The 18,215-nt window shown below is 31.6% G+C and overlaps 1 protein-coding gene across 11 annotated transcripts in view; it reads left to right on the top strand.

The window, feature by feature from the left end:
* LOC148235498 (phosphatase and actin regulator 2) overlaps window positions 1-18,215 on the top strand; it is a 309,559-nt gene that overhangs the window by 89,567 nt on the left and 201,777 nt on the right. For all 11 annotated transcript variants that reach the window (XM_088187115.1, XM_088187111.1, XM_088187110.1 and 8 more), the window contains exon 2: window positions 13,995-14,159. In XM_088187115.1, the coding sequence (XP_088043241.1) occupies window positions 13,995-14,159 (165 nt within the window). The remainder of the gene's footprint in view (window positions 1-13,994; window positions 14,160-18,215) is intronic.

Genomic DNA, 18,215 nt, shown 5'->3' with positions numbered 1-18,215 from the left:
AAATATCACGTCGCTATTGTTCATCGTTTGGGAGGAGTTCTTGAGATAGACAAACGTGTGTAATTTCTGTTTTATATTATAAATATTTAGGGAATTTAAGAATTCATTTCAACTGATATCTTTTTTTCGTATATTATCTTGTCAATTTAGTAAAAAAATGTGCCCCGACTGACTTTATCTCTTTAATCGAGACATTGATTTCATTGACTTTTAATATAATTATACTTAAATTTCAATATAACCATTATTTTTTTATGCCAGTGATTACTGAGAAAGAATTTTAAAAAGCTAGTTTCGTTTATTTTACTTTTATAGTAAACTACTTTTTCATTTAGCAATATTGATGTTTTATGATACTTTTATTAACTAATTATTGTAAACAATGATAATTAATAAATTGGCAAATACATACATGAAAATTAGGTGTATATGTAAACATCGTAAAAGTTACCCTACAATATACCTAGTAATGTAATTAAATATATATAGTGAAATATATTATACATATGTTACATAATCTTCACCCTTGTATTTATAATATGTATTTTCACAGATTAATTTGGGTTTTAATGGATTTTAAACCCAATTTAAATATTTATATTTTCACACTGTTACTTCGTGGATTAAATATTTGCACTACCTATCATGTAGCAATTTTATAAAAATATATTTAACATACTGTTCAGAAATAACGAAGAGCTTTGTATACGGTACACGCTGACAATATTCGCGGGTGTGTTAAAAATGTTGACCCATTTATTCGCCCGTTTTGTGTATAAATATAAATCAGCCGAAAGCGCAAACACGGGCTTTGGAGAGAGTAGATTAATTTTTTTGCAACACAACACCGCGAAAATAGCAATATATCGCGAGAAGATAAGAAAACTACCGCTATCCATCATCTGCACACAAAAGCCGAAACTGAAAACAGAAAATTTGCCCAAAACCCATCGACAGGTCCAACTGTCCAAAACTCGCATAAATCAAAGACATTCGATTGTTGAAAACTCTACAACTCGATTTACACTGTAGTTGATTTCACAAAACCTGTTTTACAAAATTGAAATATTGATTATTTACGGTTACCAGAAAAAAATATTAAATTGATCTATACTTTTAACGCATCAAAAGTATAGTTTAATAAAATTTATCTTCTATAATTAACTGCAATAAGATCTAGTCATCTTAACTTATGTATGTAAACGTTCCGGTTCATAAAATATAACTGCCTCTAATTATTTATCTCGTAAACCCCTAGAGATAATGAAAATCGTGGAATCGCGTTAACACATCAGGCGCTTAACCAAAGTTTTGAACGGTCGAGAGTTTCTGTCTCCGACGCTTAATATTTTAAAATTTAGGTGTAACTTTTTAAAGTTGAACGCTTGTTATTTATTAAAATCTTCTCGCGATTCAATTTCTTAACGATGGGTTTAATTTCACAACCGAGTGAAGGTGTTTCCTGGAGCGCCGTTGCTCGAGACCGACCCCACAAACACCCCCGAGGTGGATCAATTTAATTTTAAACGTTATGATAAACTGCTCCGTCAGGATTTGCCATTACCCCGAAATACGGCAGACTGGAGAATTCAAGCCTTTTAGAATTTTTCAAAGCGAATTCATTATATTCTTAAACCAGCCTGGACGAAGCGGGGTACGTAAGTGCCCCAATTTTTTAAGATTTTTAATTTAATCTTGTAATAGTAGTTTTCAAGAAAGTTGTAATAATTTTTGGTCTATTGTTTAGTATTAGAAAAAAAAAACAAAAAATCATTAGGTGTAATATAAGGCAGTATTTCACGATTATAATATAGAAGAAGATAAAAGTGTTTTTGCGTTATAACCGAAAAAAAGGAGGCATTAACACAGACGATAAAATGAAGCCAGTAAGAATATGAACATTCAAGATGTGCGTGGATATAAAAAAGTACAACCATTTTAAGTGCCCTAATTTTTGGACCTCAAAAATCGAAACCGAAACCAGTAAGACAAATTAAAACTGATCTGGGGTCCAGCCGTCCCCCTGTTCGCACAGAGGGCATTTTTATACCTTCCGGGAGCAATTTTTTTGCAAGATTAGCTGTTATCACAGTCAGATTGTTTTTAACATATAACCAATCATTAAGTAAGTTTGTTTATAGACATTTCCAATTGCAGGTTTGATTTGGTCAGATTATATATTTAATATGTACGGAACATTTTTATTATTCATTACATTTTGTGGGCTTATGTTTCGATCTTCTCAATGGCCGATCGAGATAAATATATATAAAAAAGGCAAATATTGCAATCTTTTTGAGTTTGAAGACTTTGATTTAAACCCGGCGATTCTTCTTAGCTTTTAGGTTCTAATTGTCAAAGCTTTTGAGAAAATTAAAGAAAAGAAAGAGGTATCTAATCAAAACTTAAGTTTTCATATTTATTGATTGACAATTTTAAATAATTATGGAGACTTGAATGAAGATCGTCTAACTCCTAATGGATTTAATAGTTCAGATTGCTTTTGGATAATGATCTTGTAACATGGAGACTCTGTAAAGTTTTTAAGTATTCCGTAAGACTGCTGGTTCAAATCTCACAAAAGATTTATGAAATCTATTTAAAACCAGCATTAAAAAGTGGTTGTGGGTTGTAATTATAGTTGATAATCAATAAAATATATAGTCACTGATTTATAGACTTCGTTTTTTTTCTTTTTTCACCACTTGTAACCCGTTGTTACAATGAAATATTAAAAAAATAATATGTGATGTAACACAGAGATGTTATTCATTTTAACTATATGATGACATTATTACACCACTAGGTATATTTTCCAAACCCTCTACATGTATATAATTATTACTATATATGAGCTTTTTTTTTAAAGTGGTATAAGTCCATTTAAAAAAAAAACAAGTTAATGCTAGTTTTAGTCAGATAATAATATTTATTTATATTTATAATCACACAGTCAACGTTGCACAATATCATTATAAATTAATAAAAATAAATTGAACTGTGTTATCGCAGGAATGTTTTTGTTGAAAGTGGAATAAGTCCATTCGAAATAATCATAATTGATGAGTTCACTGCCTTATATAACTAATATTCACGTAAAGTAAAGGAAAAATAAGATTGAAATACAAATAAGTTCGTTATTATCAGTTATCTTAGGTAATTCACTTTTCATACTTGTTTATTTATAAATTCTTTATAATGTAGCTGTAATTATTTCTTAACCCTTTCACCACGTCTGATATTTTGCGTGCCATTTTAAAATTTGTGTTTTTCAACATTAAATGTATACAAAAAATAGCATTACAATGATCAAAGGTTCATGACACATTTAGGTGCCCTATGCATACTGGCGATTTTTTTGATAAAAGTGTCATCCGCGGTCAAAGGGTTAATAAACCCGATAATTTGTTTTCTTGCATGTCTTCATTTTTTACATTAAAAATACATTTTAGCGGACTTCAATTAAAATTTAAATTTAAAATTGCTATTATTTATATTTTTCTTAAGTGGTATAAGTACATTTGTAGCTTAAAAAAACGTTTATTTTTAATAATTCTTATAGCATAATAAAATTTATAAGTGTATAGTTTTAAAAACATTACGTTTGCCAATATTTTTAGGTTGTTTCAAACTCAATCCACAAATTGTGATGGTGGAAATATATATCAATGTATGCATAGATAAATTTATACCACTTTCAAAAACAACAGCTCATATGTTACATTAAATGTGTATTACCAATAATATATATTCACTGACATTTTAGTAAAATCATATCGGAATATATTTTTATGGTCCGGAAAATTTATCGCCCGCAATTCACCGCCAGTAATTACCGTCGCTACGAATGATCGCTAGCATAATGAAAACTGCAGTTGTTAAACGCCCACTTGCTGTGCAAACCCAAACCTAACCTATATGAAAGTTCTAAAATTAAATATAGAAGTCAAATTGAGTTACATAGATATTTTAGAGCAGCATATAATTTCATTAGTTAAATTATCTTTATACTAGTGAAATTATAACTTCACTGCACTGAAAAGTACACATTTACTGTAACATAAATACATTTGTTTAGTATGTTATTTAATATACCATTTTTACATAATTGACTTAGCACTTAAATTGTTAAACATATCGTTTAAATATCAACTTGACACCCTACTACAGAAATCCTTTTAAATATAGAGATACAGAAAAATTTTATTTTATATTCATAGCTGAAAACGCTTGAAAGTTTCATTTGCAAAGATTAGCGTGAAAATGTACATTCCGAAGCGATCGAGACTGCCACTTGTCATCTTGGAAATTTGCATATTTAAAAATTCAATAACACCGCGACGTTCAAGTACTAAGATTCTTCAACATTCACAACTTAAATAATGAATTATATTATATTTATAATAATTTCATATTATATTTTTAATGTGGGTGTCTAAGTTGTTACAACACAATTATTCCTTTCATGAGGAAGTTATGGAAATTAGTGAAAAACTAATCCAAGTGATTTTTTGTAGGAGTTCAAATCTAGTAAATTTAAGGCATTAAGAGAGTATTTCAAAGTTCTAAATAATAATATACCTGGTTTTATGGCGGATGCACTTAAATATCCCAGCTGAATTGCAACACATTTTTTATTGATGAACTCATTTTCTGTCAATTGTGAGCAGTAGTTAGGGCAATCAATGGTCTATTTTGGTGGCAGAAGTACACGACGATATCCTTCTAATCCTACCAGATGCACAACAAGCTCTCCTTTAGATGCAATTAGCCTTTACGATACTAAGTACTGCCTCACCTTGCATTTTTATTGCCTTTAAGTAATGAATCACAAGCAGAAATACGGTCCATATTTTTCTTATTGCTCAATTGATGCGGCACTCATTGATTGAGCTTTTCGATCATCACAAGCTCTCGTTAACGCCTTGCAACATTAGAAGTAGTAATGCTTATTGCATCGTCTATCTCAAAAAAAAAGTTATTTATTTTTTAATATCTTTAAAATTTCATTAAAATTATACAAAATTCAGCTGATTTTTTAATTTTATGCTCCGCCACCATACAGTATATGCTACTATATCTTCGATAATACAATTTGAGTTGTTTAGGGTACATTATGTCGCAAGTGACGAGCAACATACAGAGCTCGTCTAGCGTGTCAGAAACGGAAGAAATTGTCGAGTAAGGTACTTTGTGCCATGTGCCAATGAACGCCGATTAAGAGTACATCGTCTTTCACTTCTCTGGAACCTCATCCGCAACTTTGACGGTGTACTTAATAACGTATCGATTCTGTGCATGACTAAGGTGTTCGTCACTTATACCTAGTTGATGGGCTATTTTTTTGCTGCTTGTTTTATAACTAAGGGGAGAAATAAGATTTTTTTATCAAATGCAAATAATAGTTTAAAAAATTCTGACTTTAAATCGAAATTAAAACCTAATTATTTTAAAGTAAACTTTAATCGTGTGTAAAAAATACGTTTTGATCTCTATTCAAAGAGAAAATAAAGTCGTTATATATTTTGTCATATATTACAAGTATTCATATCATATTTAGCAGAACAATTAATGCGGGTAGATTACATTAAAAGTAAAAAAAAGGTAGATACAACCCGTCCCGTGGATTACCATCAACGAACGTAACGGGTATGTATTACCTTTCCTGTAGGTTAAGTGTTTACCTTTACCGGACATTTTTTTCTTATTAAATCTACTGTGGTTCAATAAGAAAAAATCAGCCATCGCCCACTGCGACGACGCCGACAAAATTTTATTGCTTTTGACGTGAATTTTTTACTTATAAGAAGGGGTAATTGTTTTTTGCGCCTTCCTATTGACCTAAATTCGGTTTGAATATACTTTACCATTCTTCTGAGTAACTAATGAAATAAAATACTGAAAATTTCATCATCAAGTCATTTAAATAGCTTTAAAAATATAAAATATATGGGGCAATTTTAAAATCATTTTGGGCATGACATTTTGCCTTTGCCTTTGGACTTTTAAAGGTTAATAACGACTTTTTTACCGTCGATCTTAAATAATGTTTTTACGGAAATTATATATTGACAGTTTACTTGATGATCTCTACTTGACATTATCGCGTTGTTCGTTCGTCTTATTCACGGGACGTCCCCGATTGAATTTATTCCCGGACAAAGGAGTAAACTTTGATCAGACGGCTTAATGGGAATACTTGCCTTTCAACTGTGTGTGAACTCGTTGTCGTTCCAAATCATCGCAAGTTTGTCATTGCTCTCCAGGTTGTACGTGATTGTACACGGGTCACGTAACTTGCCCCTCGGACGTGTCCCGATTCTTGGCTTGGTTTCCCGTTGCGGTTTTATGGGAATGGTCCCGTATCGCTCATAATTCACGATTAAGCTTTAGACAAATGAATATTTGCGAGTGAGGCGCTTCTTGAACGCAGAATCATTTTATTTACTATTTTCTACGTATTACGTGTGTTGTATCTAATGACTCAAAAATCGTTTTGGGTTCAACGGCACCAGATGTGTAATATCCTAATTATCGAAGACATTAGTGGCTCTAACTTTTTGACCGAACGACCCACTTTAATCAAATTTTACTGTTTAAAATCAAATAATTTATGATAAAATACAGAATGCACAAATGAAATGTTATTAAAAGTAACGTAAAAATTAAACATTACATGTAGCTACATGTATATATTTTTGGGTCAATATACATTATTGTTAATAATTAAAATAAAAATAAACGCTAAGAATTGAAAAACATTGATTAACACATACGAGTACATAATTATTGCGTTAATAATTGATTACAATTTTTTATATGAGACGATTATAATTTTAATAATGTTTTTTGAGATTCGGAGAACCAAAATCCCTGTCTCTTTTCTCACCACCTGCTCTGAATGCAGCTGTGAATCTAGAAAATTTAAACCACAATCTGCTTTTAAGCTGCTAATATTTATTGCATGATATTTTACTAAAACTGACAACATCTTATTGTATGATTTTTGTTTATCGGAAAATATTGCAAAAAGTGGGACAAAAAGTTGGTCATAAAATGTATATTGTTAAGCAATGTTTTTTGAGTGTTAATAGAAAATTCCTGTCCCTTTTATCACTACTTGCTCCGAATATAGCTGTGAATATACAAAATTTTAACCATTATTTAATTTCAGCGGTTGTTAACCATATTCGAATAAAGTTAATTTTTAACAAAGGACATTATATAATCTCAAAAAACTTAAAATAAATAATTGTTTAAAAGGAACCAATACGTACGAGTAGACTATAGTAATAACTTACTAAACAAGCCAAAGATTTTAAGCTATATATTTTTTATTTATAGGCGTATATTCTTATTAATAAAAGCTCTGTATTTATTTATAATTTATTGAGAAGTCTAAGGATCTATCGTACGTTCGAGTTGAAAATCTCAAACATTACTGTTGACCGCTTTCTAATATATTATTATAATAATTAAATACTATCCGGTTATTAATCATGAGGGAGATGGAAGTTGTAGCGTTGGTAATTTCGCTAAATTAAATTTTCCCGCAGCTGTCAGAGTGAAAGACGGGAAAAGTTGTTAGCGGCTCTTCGCCATGACGCAAATCCCGGCGTATTTCATCGGATTTTCGTGCTCAGAATGCATATATGGTTACGTGGTTTTAAAAGATTAACATTCTTTCTTAATTATCTGTTTCGTTTACTTTTCCATTAATTTTAAAGTGAAAATATTTTTAAAACACTTTTGACGTGTGTGGTAATTTTTATTTTATTTTCTAGACAGTTAAGAAAGGCTACAAAATTAGACATATTAAATCTAAACATAGTTAAAAATATAGTGTATTCATATTAATTTATTTGACTATATTCGTATTATCACATCGCTTCTGAATTCATTTGATTTTTTTTCAATGGAACCAATTTTATTTTGCAAGAATTATGAAAATTTATTTTATTTTGTTATTGAAAAAATAATAATTACTTGAACAGACACCGTAGTAGTATCTTTGAGACTTCATTAGATAATTACATATTTTAATTAAATAAAAAAAAATCAGAAAGGCCGAAGGGGGGTACGTTAGTACCCCATGTTTATATAGTTTGATCATATCTTTTTATTTAATAATATTATTTAACTTATATTTATTGGAATTTTGTAATAAAATCTTACACATACATATCTTATAATGGTTTTAGTTAACGCTGACCATGATTTAAATGTGTCTTGCCATTTTTGTATATATTTTTGTAAATAAAAAGCAGCTATAACACAGAACCAAAATTATTATATATATAAATGTTTGTATAGCGTCTATTTTTCTGGCTAAACAACAGTTCAATATGAAGTGACGACAATTTATTTCTCTATCGATCGTGATCACAGCCTTACTGTAGCGCTTATCATTGTCTCTAAAGTGTAATCGTCCACTAGCAACAGGAAAATTTACGAACAAACAGAGAATGACGCGTAATACGTTTTTTTTGAAGAGGTTATTAAATATTATTTTTTTCAGTTATCGTACTGAAATTTGTTTCTTTTTTTCTGACTTTGACAAGAGAGAAATTGCGAACCGAGTCCCACAGCGGCAATGTTTGCCATTCCGGCCCTTTGTTACGCTTTCGCAGATGAATTTGATTAAAAAATGTTTTTCACCTCCTCTTCCCGACGCGGTTTTATACATACGGCATCACGCAAACATAATTCGCGATAATGCTTTTCTTGTATTTTAATCACGATCAGAGTTATAATCGGCTCGGAAGCGTATCATCCGGTTTTTATAACGTTTGATCATCGCTTATTTAAATACGCTTACAACATAAAATAATTTAAAGTTTTTTTAGACAAAGTTATTATTCATTATTTTTTGTGCAACAATTGTGCTCGTCACGTGCAGTTTTTATATATATTACTTATACGTGAAGCTTTTCATAGATGCGTCCGTAGGCTCCAGGCGTCTCCTAAGTTGGTTCAACTCTAAATTCTAGACGTTGAGTTTGAACTGGGGATGCGAAGAGAGAAGCGGCGGCTTTTAGTTGAAGTTCGTACAAACTTAAGTTCTGATGCCTTGACTCCGAGGTGAATATCGGTAGAAATTCAAATAAAATCTCTGAGGAAGTACTCGTTTGTTGCATGCGTTCCAATGTATTAATAGAATATGTGGTTTCTGTCCATTTCGGTGGAACGGTTAAATATAAAATAGTATCGAGTTTTGTAACAGATTGCTTTTTAAGTGCATTTGCAGAGGATACTTATAATCTTTTCGATTTATGACAAATACTTAATCTGTAAAAACAATCTCACGGTTGTGTCCCATTTAAACAAAGAAGCTTATTTTTGTCTAAGGCGTTTAAAACCCGTCATTGTATATCACATGCTAATACTAGCTTTGTCAGAGGGGCTTATAATTTGGATTTTCACACATGTAATGCCTGAACTACACTCTCTGGAAGTTGGCCAAGGTTGGCCAAGGATGGAGAATATAGTGGGCTACTTCGGTCGAGTTCGGTTCTGCCTGCTCTAAAATCTCTCGGGAGTTGTCCGAGGTTACCGAGAACGGGAGGTAAAGTGAGGGTAATTCATTCGACTTGGCCAGCTTCGAGCGCTTCCGAACATTGTCGGCCTTTTTCCGAGTCAAAAGGACCGAAGTCGGAGCTGCTCTTTCGAGCGCGAGCGGTGAGATACTTCCCCTTTCGCTCTCTCGCGTGTTAAGTGACGAGAGTGAGAGAGATAATGATATGGTGTTTCGCAAACTGAGATAGAACGAGTAACTCGGTTTAATTTCAGTATGCGCGTAGGCGTCCTATGGTCAACACGCATGTCGAGCGCTGCATCGTGGTCACGTGGTCTAGTTATAATACCACATGCTTATCGGGGTCTTCAATTGACTCTTACTGACATCTTTGAATATTTTTGGGCACCAAAAGGGATTAATTATATTTTTGGTAGTATATTATTTTAACAGATATCGTTATTATATATTTTTTTCATATAAAATTAAATAACTAAAAAATAATTAGTGGTATTTTATGTATTTATTATGTATTTTTCTAGACCGGTTTATATGAATGTTACACCAAAACGAATTCTTATTTTGAATCGATGGCGACAAATTCTAGAATAGTCACAGATGTGGTGTTTATATTCTGAAGTATAATTTTTATGCCTTATGGCATTTTGCAAAAGCCGACAAAAATTTTGCGTAAATTGAATATTTACGACCGAAAAGTTTTCATTGATATTGTATTGGTGAGTGCCACACTAACTTTTATAATTATCAGTAGCGTAATTTTAATTTGACAATTTAAAAGTTGCGATTATTTGGCACTTTTTTCGATTGCGCGCAAATATGCCGGATGTACGTGACAGAAGCCGCCGTCCAGACGTCATTCACGCCGCGAAGCGCGCGGGCATATGAAATTAGCGACAGTGTGGGCGCTTACTCGAAGTCGTAGATCTCGGCCGACTTCAGTTGTACCTTCGGTTCGTGTAGTACAGGCATAAGCGTTTATTTTGCCTGTTTTTAGACATGCTTATTTAATCTCCTTCATTGGGTGGACCAATTGTTGAACCCATAGTTCAATTAGAAGTATTAAAAAAAATACTACCTATGCATATTTATGGGACAATTTAGAATGCAAAAGAAATTATCAATAATCTATAAATAAATAAAGACATCCGAAGGTATAACCAAGCGCAAGTATTACATGGTTATCTATTTAGTTAATTATTTTATAACACCAAATATTCCTGTATGTGACCATATAAACAAATAATTTATCACTTGATAGTAAACAATATCATTTTTTTAATATAAAAATAGCGTGTAGCGTGTGATATATACATTAGCAACCAGTGAGAGCTCTTAGTAGTATATCTTCGAAACCGCAGCAGTGCGGTCTCGTAGAAGCAGCGGGATCAGCAACAAACATCGTTGTGAATTGCATGTTATATTTATTATGTCGGTATTTAAGTTAATCTCAGTTCTTAAATATGCTGCTTATTCACCAATTGCGCTGCCGTTTTAAATGCTAGCTTTTCGTTAAAAATTAAGTGATACCTTCCGGGTACGCCTAATATTACAACACTGCGTTTGTATTATGCACGCCTGGAGTTATTCAGTTTCCTTCTATTTTTGAGCTCGCAGTTCATGAAACATTTAGTGAGATGCTCTTAAAACTACACAACGCTGTGTATAGTAGGCCTAACACAGCACACGCATCCTGTCAGATGCGAGAATGGCACTCGTCGCGCTGACCATACACACACGTGTAGCGTACGTGGCCAGAATCGCAATGGTTGAAATTATTTTATATATTGCGTAAAAGTGGGAGCTGTATATAACCTAGCCGGAAGGTTATTGCTTCTCGGATGTGGCAATAAAGTTATACCGCACGACTGTTTTTATGAATTTCGGCGAAAGATTCTCTCCCCGGGAAGAATGGTTTATGAATTGATAGATTTTTACGTTATGGTTTTATCATCAAACGGCTCGGGTGAAAGTAGTGAGAGTTATGGTGATTAGAATAGAGTTTATTATGAGAAAATTGCGTTGTCAGGAGCTCAATTAACCGGTTGGTGTGCAGGAAAATCACGACGCTGTTAGTTGATCTCGTGATGAACGTTATTAAAAAGTTCAATATGTATAAGGTTTTAATGTTTGGCACATAACGTTAATGGCATATTCATGTTTAGGGTTTTATTTATAATGATTCATTGTAACACAAATATATTTACTTTTTGACTAGATTTTATTGTAAACATTATTCATATTATATCGAGTAAAAAGTTCTCTACGTTTACTATGAATAAAAAGTTGCTATTCAAGCAATTTAAATAAAATAAGTCGCGTTCGCGTCCCTTATTCTTGCTCATCGCGGCCAGGATGTCAGCGCTTGAGATCGCACCTCTTGCGCGAGCCATCCAGCTTCTCAACGAGCTTGCCAAACATAAACGTTTTTTGCGATGGCTATGACGACCTGGAAACTAATATATTTGGTGGTTATCAATTCTAGGTGTGCACAATGATTTTTTTTATACTTCATTGTATAATTCTTGGCAATTTGGCATTTTTTACGACGTTCTATGGTATATTATATGTACACAACATACCATGAAATTATTTCTCGAGAAATAATAAATTACTCCAAATTTTTTTCGAGAATTCTCGAAAAATGATATGTGATATACAGTATATGTTTTTGTGTATTAAAAATCATTTTACTAATTTGATTGTGTATATTTATAGATATAAAATATATTATAGTCAATAAATAAAATATAAACGAACGCGAAGAATGGTAAAACATTGAATAAAACATATAAATACGTAATTAATACGTTATTAATTTATTTCCAATTCTTTTATGAGATATTATAATTCTCACTGAACTATTTGATTTTATTCATCGTATTTTGAAAAAAATGCATTTACATTTACATAAAAACATAAACACCTGCGAATCATTGTCAAAAACTTAATGGTGTAATTATTCTTAAGTCATGTTGAAAGTGGGAAAAATGTTTTCGTAGTGTCAATCGGAAATCCCTGCCTCTTTTCTCACTACCTGCTTTGAATGCAGCTGTGAATTTAGCAAATTTCAACCACTACTTGTTTTCAAAACTAAAGCGACTATAAATCATTTAGAAATATTAGGTTTAATTGAATTTTTACCAAAAAAAAAAACATTTTATGAAAAATTTCGAGAAGAAACACTAGATGTAACGCTCTGACAATATGCAATATATAGAATGACACATTTTTACTTATATAACTGTCGTAAAACTAAAGTGGTTGTAAAATCTCTAGAGCAACAGCTTTTGTATTACTGTTCAAAGCTGCTAAAACTGACGTACGAGCGCAGGCAGCTAACTGATACAAATTTAGTCATGTTGAAGTCGTGATCAAAAATAATATTTTATTTTAGACTGGTCATTAATATTGCTATTTTTTATATTAGGGTTACGCAAAAGAAAGGACGTTTTTTACATGAAAAATATTTTTCTAATAATAAATTTACTTTACAAAATAATCTATCTGAGAGCATTCATTTTTTTCGTGTGATTGTTGCAATATGATGCAGGCGCGTCGCCTTGTTCTCGTCGCTTATATGAACTCACACGCCTTCCCAATATGTTTTTAACTACTTTGAATGCTATACAATGAATACCATGTCTTATCTGTTAATTCCTGAATCGACATCTCTGAATTGATTTAGATTTCTGCAGCTATAAGATCATCATATTTCAGTTCTAGGCTTGTCTTTCAAACAACAATTTTAAGATTTTTTTTTTTTTACAAACAAAGGTAACCATTTAATTAGTAAATTACTAAACTGGAAGGAAATTAGTATCACATACGGTGCATCGTTAATAACTATTAAAAAAAGTATAGCATCAGTTTTTTAGTTTGACGTACTCGTAATAGAGTCAGATAGACGTAACGATTCATAATTTACTTTATCGAACCCTTTTGGAAATAATTGGGTATAGCATATGGATATAGTTTTATTTATATAGGGTCATTTTACAATCAAGATTTTACGCATATGTTATATCGACACTAATTATTGTAATAAATTAATTTTGAACTAAATATCCTTATTTGTTAAAATATGCCTTAACTGGTTATTGTTAATCTCGGATAATACATTGATCTATAACAGTAAACGCCCACTGTCTTAGCGTGTCCTTTGTGTCGATGGCACAAGAAACTTGAATTATGATATCATCCCTTCATTAATTTCGGATTATTGCCAGAAATTAATACCACCATTGTCTTCCGTAGTGACAAAGGGGTGTTTTAATTAATTTTGTATCTAATAATCGAGCTTTAGAAATAAATATATTTTTTTCGAACACCATGATCGCCGTTGTGTATTATTAACTTGTACCGCAGCGATTTGCATGCAGATTACTGTTGTTCTAGCTTCCTCCCCAAGACGCCTCATGAATACACCAGCCATAATGTTTGTTTGTTTGTTTTGTTGCAGCCAAAAAGCAAAATGGCGCTGCGCTGCGGACCAACAGCCTGGGAACGGGTGCCAGGACGCCACCGCTGGAGAGAAAGTCGAGGTTTTCGGCGCTAGGCAGACTCTTCAAACCGTGGAAGTGGAAAAGAAAAAAGAAGTCGGAGAAATTCGAAGCGGCTTCCAGATGTAATTTTTCGTTTTTTTTTACCTACTCACTACTAGAGAAACGTTTTAAGACTCGAAAGCTCTCCCTTTCTTGTAGAAACATAGGTTAGCACTTTTAAATTGATTGTGTTTGTGCAGATTTTTTGGCACGATTCGCTACCCGCTTGCACCGTTAGCTTAATGAGCATGAGTTTCAAGTTAGGGATGAATCAGTCGACTAAGTTTGAAAAACGAGGGAAGATCACGCTCTCAAACATAGCTGAGTTTAAATACTGAATCACCACCGATTACTAACCGATTAATAAAAAATATTTTTGATTTTTTATTTTTGTGGCAAAAATATTTCATGGTAATAATAACTTACTCGTTTAAATACAATATTTTAAATTATTTAAAAAACTACTTTTTATCTTTATTTCATAAAACTCAAACAATGTTTTCGTAGTGTTAATCGGAAACCCTGTCCCTTTTCTCACTACCTGCTCTGAATGTATCTATGAATTTACCGAATCAAAACCACTACTTTTTTCAAAATTGCAGCAGTTCTAACCCATTAAAAAATTGTATAAATCTATTTTTATATTATATAATAAAATATGATAATTCTTAAAGAACATGCACATTTCTTGAGAAATAAAAATCATTATTTTGCAATTTTTCCCAAAAAATTCCCAAGAAGAAATAAATTTATGCTTTATAAAAACACACTAGCCACAGAAGGAAGCTCTGTTTTCAATTAAATGTAAGCAATATACAATTTTACCAGTTTTTTTTATTACTAAAATTCAATATATAACTGAATTATTTTTTAATAAATTTTAAAATAGCCATCGCCCTATAGTCAATATAATCAATCTTATCTTTGGCATGAAAAGGGTTAATATAATTAAAGTATAAACAGATTTTTCAGCAATATATCGCAACATGACGCACATACAACTTTTATTAAGAGTAGTTTATGTTGTAATTGTTTTAAGAATCTATTTCTAGCCGTACACAGTTATGTCATAACCATAACGACAAAGCTTGATGAGTAGAGATTCCAAATATTCGTTATTTTAGGTTATTCGAATTTAAAAAAGTTTACAATAAAATATTATAATATATTCGTTAAGTTATGAAGTATCGAAAAATACCATTTGAATAATGAATACAAGTTCATTCACTATAAATAAGTATTGTATCTATTTCGTAGACTGAGTGCTGGTGATCCGCTCATGCCTCTCGTTTGATTGTCTATCGCCTCAAATCGTCTCTGACCCTCTCGCCTCGAATCGCATTATCGTCTCTCGATGTGATAAAATGTCGGATCTTTTATACTCTTGATTCGAGACAGCTTTGGTGAATCACAGATGCGGATTTTGGTGGGCCAATTGCATCACTTGATTATTTAACCAAGGAATTATGTTTACGCCTTGAATTATTGATACTATTATGTGTAACTTTCGAAGATCGTTAATGACAATATCGGTTTTTTCGAAGAATAAACGCATTGTTTATCATGCATCCTTTTCGCACAAAATGGTATTTTTTCTGATGCTTACTAGTGTGTAATGTGGTAGCAGGTAGGTGGTCTATGAAAATACGCAATTGTTGTATTGAATATTATCTTATTGCTTTTAGACCTTTTGTCTAAACGAGTTGCTTATCTCCTTTTGATAATAATTTAAATGGTCGTTTGAATGACCTCAACGGTGCAGTTTTTTTGGATTTTTTTATTTAATTTAGGTATCACCACCAAGCATTAGGCAAATCTACTAAATTCGAGGGTTATGTGATAACATATATATATCCAAAAAATACTTTTTGCTTGCGATAACATAATATATTATATTATGTACGTGTATATACATATTTTCTTTTCAAGTATCGGTAAATGCAATTCGTTGCTACATTTTAAACTTTTCTGTATTGTTTTTTTTCGAAGCTTTGTCTTCCACCTCAGTTTTCACTTCCAATATCGCAAAATAAGCCGGGCGATAAAGGAGCCTGCTCAACAATGGCCGATTACATGGAAGATCGCTCTCGAGTATCATTTCTTTTATGCGCTATGTAATTCTTTCGAGCTAGAGAACTGGAGCACGCATTGCAGATATGCACACGTATGGAAGTGCATTGCCTCCCATAATAAAACATTTGAAGAATAAATAAAATGGACCCTTCTCCCTCGACTCGTAGCATTCCGCAATGGATGAAAGAATCGATCCTTCATAATAATTTTGCTTTTAACGAATCAAAGGATCGATCAATCAATCAACGTTCAAAACGCCATTGTTGTACGATTCATAATTAATTTGGTTGTTTTTGCTAATGTTTCTGAAGAGGATTCGAGTGCATATATTCATTTATTTAATAACAAAAAAATGTTTATTTAAATATTTGAATTGATAGTACGTATAATTATGAAATGATACATAGAAATATAATATTTACGAGCTTCTCTTCAAGAGTACTTATATGCCAATATGTATTAGTATATAAATAAATATTAACATATAACATACATATAGAATCTATATATTTATCTATTGACTACTAGAAGAAAGAAAAGCATACCGCATTTATAATAATGTGATTAGTCAATTGCAAGTGTTTGGTATATTTATTGCCGGCCATAAATAAAAATAATTAGCTATAAGTATCAGTTGTAGATGTCTTTACGGATGTATCATAGACTTCTACAATTGTTCATATAACAAAGGAACGCACGTAAAATGCAGGATGCACTGACTTTTTTGTTCAAAATATATAACAACCGATCTAAACCAATTTTAACAGTCATACGCAAATAAAAACCCAATACGAAACCGACTTATCCAATTACTCACTCCAGACCGACATAATTGCTTTTGGCAGTAAAAGTGGGCGAGCACTAAATCTCCCTCAGGATGGCTATGAGTATAAAAACCAATACACGGGGCTTAAAAAAGCAGCTGTAACTATAGATAGCGAAAATCTAAGAAGCAGCCGCTTCCCTCTCCACGTCAACTTTGATCCAGCTCTACATTCGGAATTCAAAGTTTAACCCGAATCACCCGCTTCGTTCTTAGGATTTTTTTAATCTCAAATAAAATACAGATTTTAATAAAATTGCTAGAATCAAATCATAGATTAATATATATAAAATAGCTCAAGAACTAATTATAGCTAACCAGCGTGTGGTTTATTTGAGTAATGCTAAAAATATCGTTATGGACAAGAGATTGTTGGATCAATCCGAACAGTAAACTTATACCGGACGCGGGGATAACCAAATTTGTTGACAAAAATATAAATTATTCAAACAAGGTATTTCGCTGGTCCTTCAGCCTTATAAGACGGTTAAGGTCACAAAAGATTTCATTCAAGAAAAAATGTATTATATAATATAAAGCAGAGGTCGTCATTTATCCACAGCATATGGAACCCCTCTATTTTATAATATTCTTCCAGGAAGCCTAAACTTAGATAACAATTTAAGATGTCTTATGTAAACTACCCATATTTTCACACAATAAGTTGAAAAATATATTTGTTTTATTAATCATTTTTTTCTCAGTAGTTCGCGGAATCTAGGTTGAAGAACTGATCGAACATTATTGCTTATTTTATTTTAAATAATATTTATTTAAGAAAAGATAATATTGATCATTTTTTTATAGCTTTAAATCGAAAAGTAGTGGATTTGAAATTATAGTTATAGTACTTTACCATACTTGATATGTTTGATGTGAATATAAATTACATCAAACAAAAAATAAAAAAACTAATAGTAGTATATCTAAAATTTAGTATAAAAGATAACATAAAAAAACAATATATTTAATTTATTTATATATCAAATTTAAAAGCCTAGAAAATTTACGACAGTGCCACTATCAGCGCTTAGATTATTATGTGATACTTCTTCAGGGTTCAAATAATTCGCAATATCAATATTGTAAACGAAAAACATCCATGTTCTAAAAATAAAAATAAACTGCCTTTGGAATATAAATAGACTATTAAACACATTCCGCATGAAAATAATTTTCCAGCAAAATAATATTAAAAAAATGTGTTTATATATTATACATCAACCTGTACTAGTTTTTCTGA

Source organism: Plectrocnemia conspersa, unplaced genomic scaffold (genome assembly GCF_051122295.1).
Source record: "Plectrocnemia conspersa isolate PC_06_02 unplaced genomic scaffold, ASM5112229v1 ptg000005l, whole genome shotgun sequence".
Classification (NCBI taxonomy): domain Eukaryota; kingdom Metazoa; phylum Arthropoda; class Insecta; order Trichoptera; family Polycentropodidae; genus Plectrocnemia; species Plectrocnemia conspersa.
The sequence above is the reverse complement of the archived record's forward strand: the minus strand, read 5'-3'. Positions and strand labels throughout refer to the sequence as shown.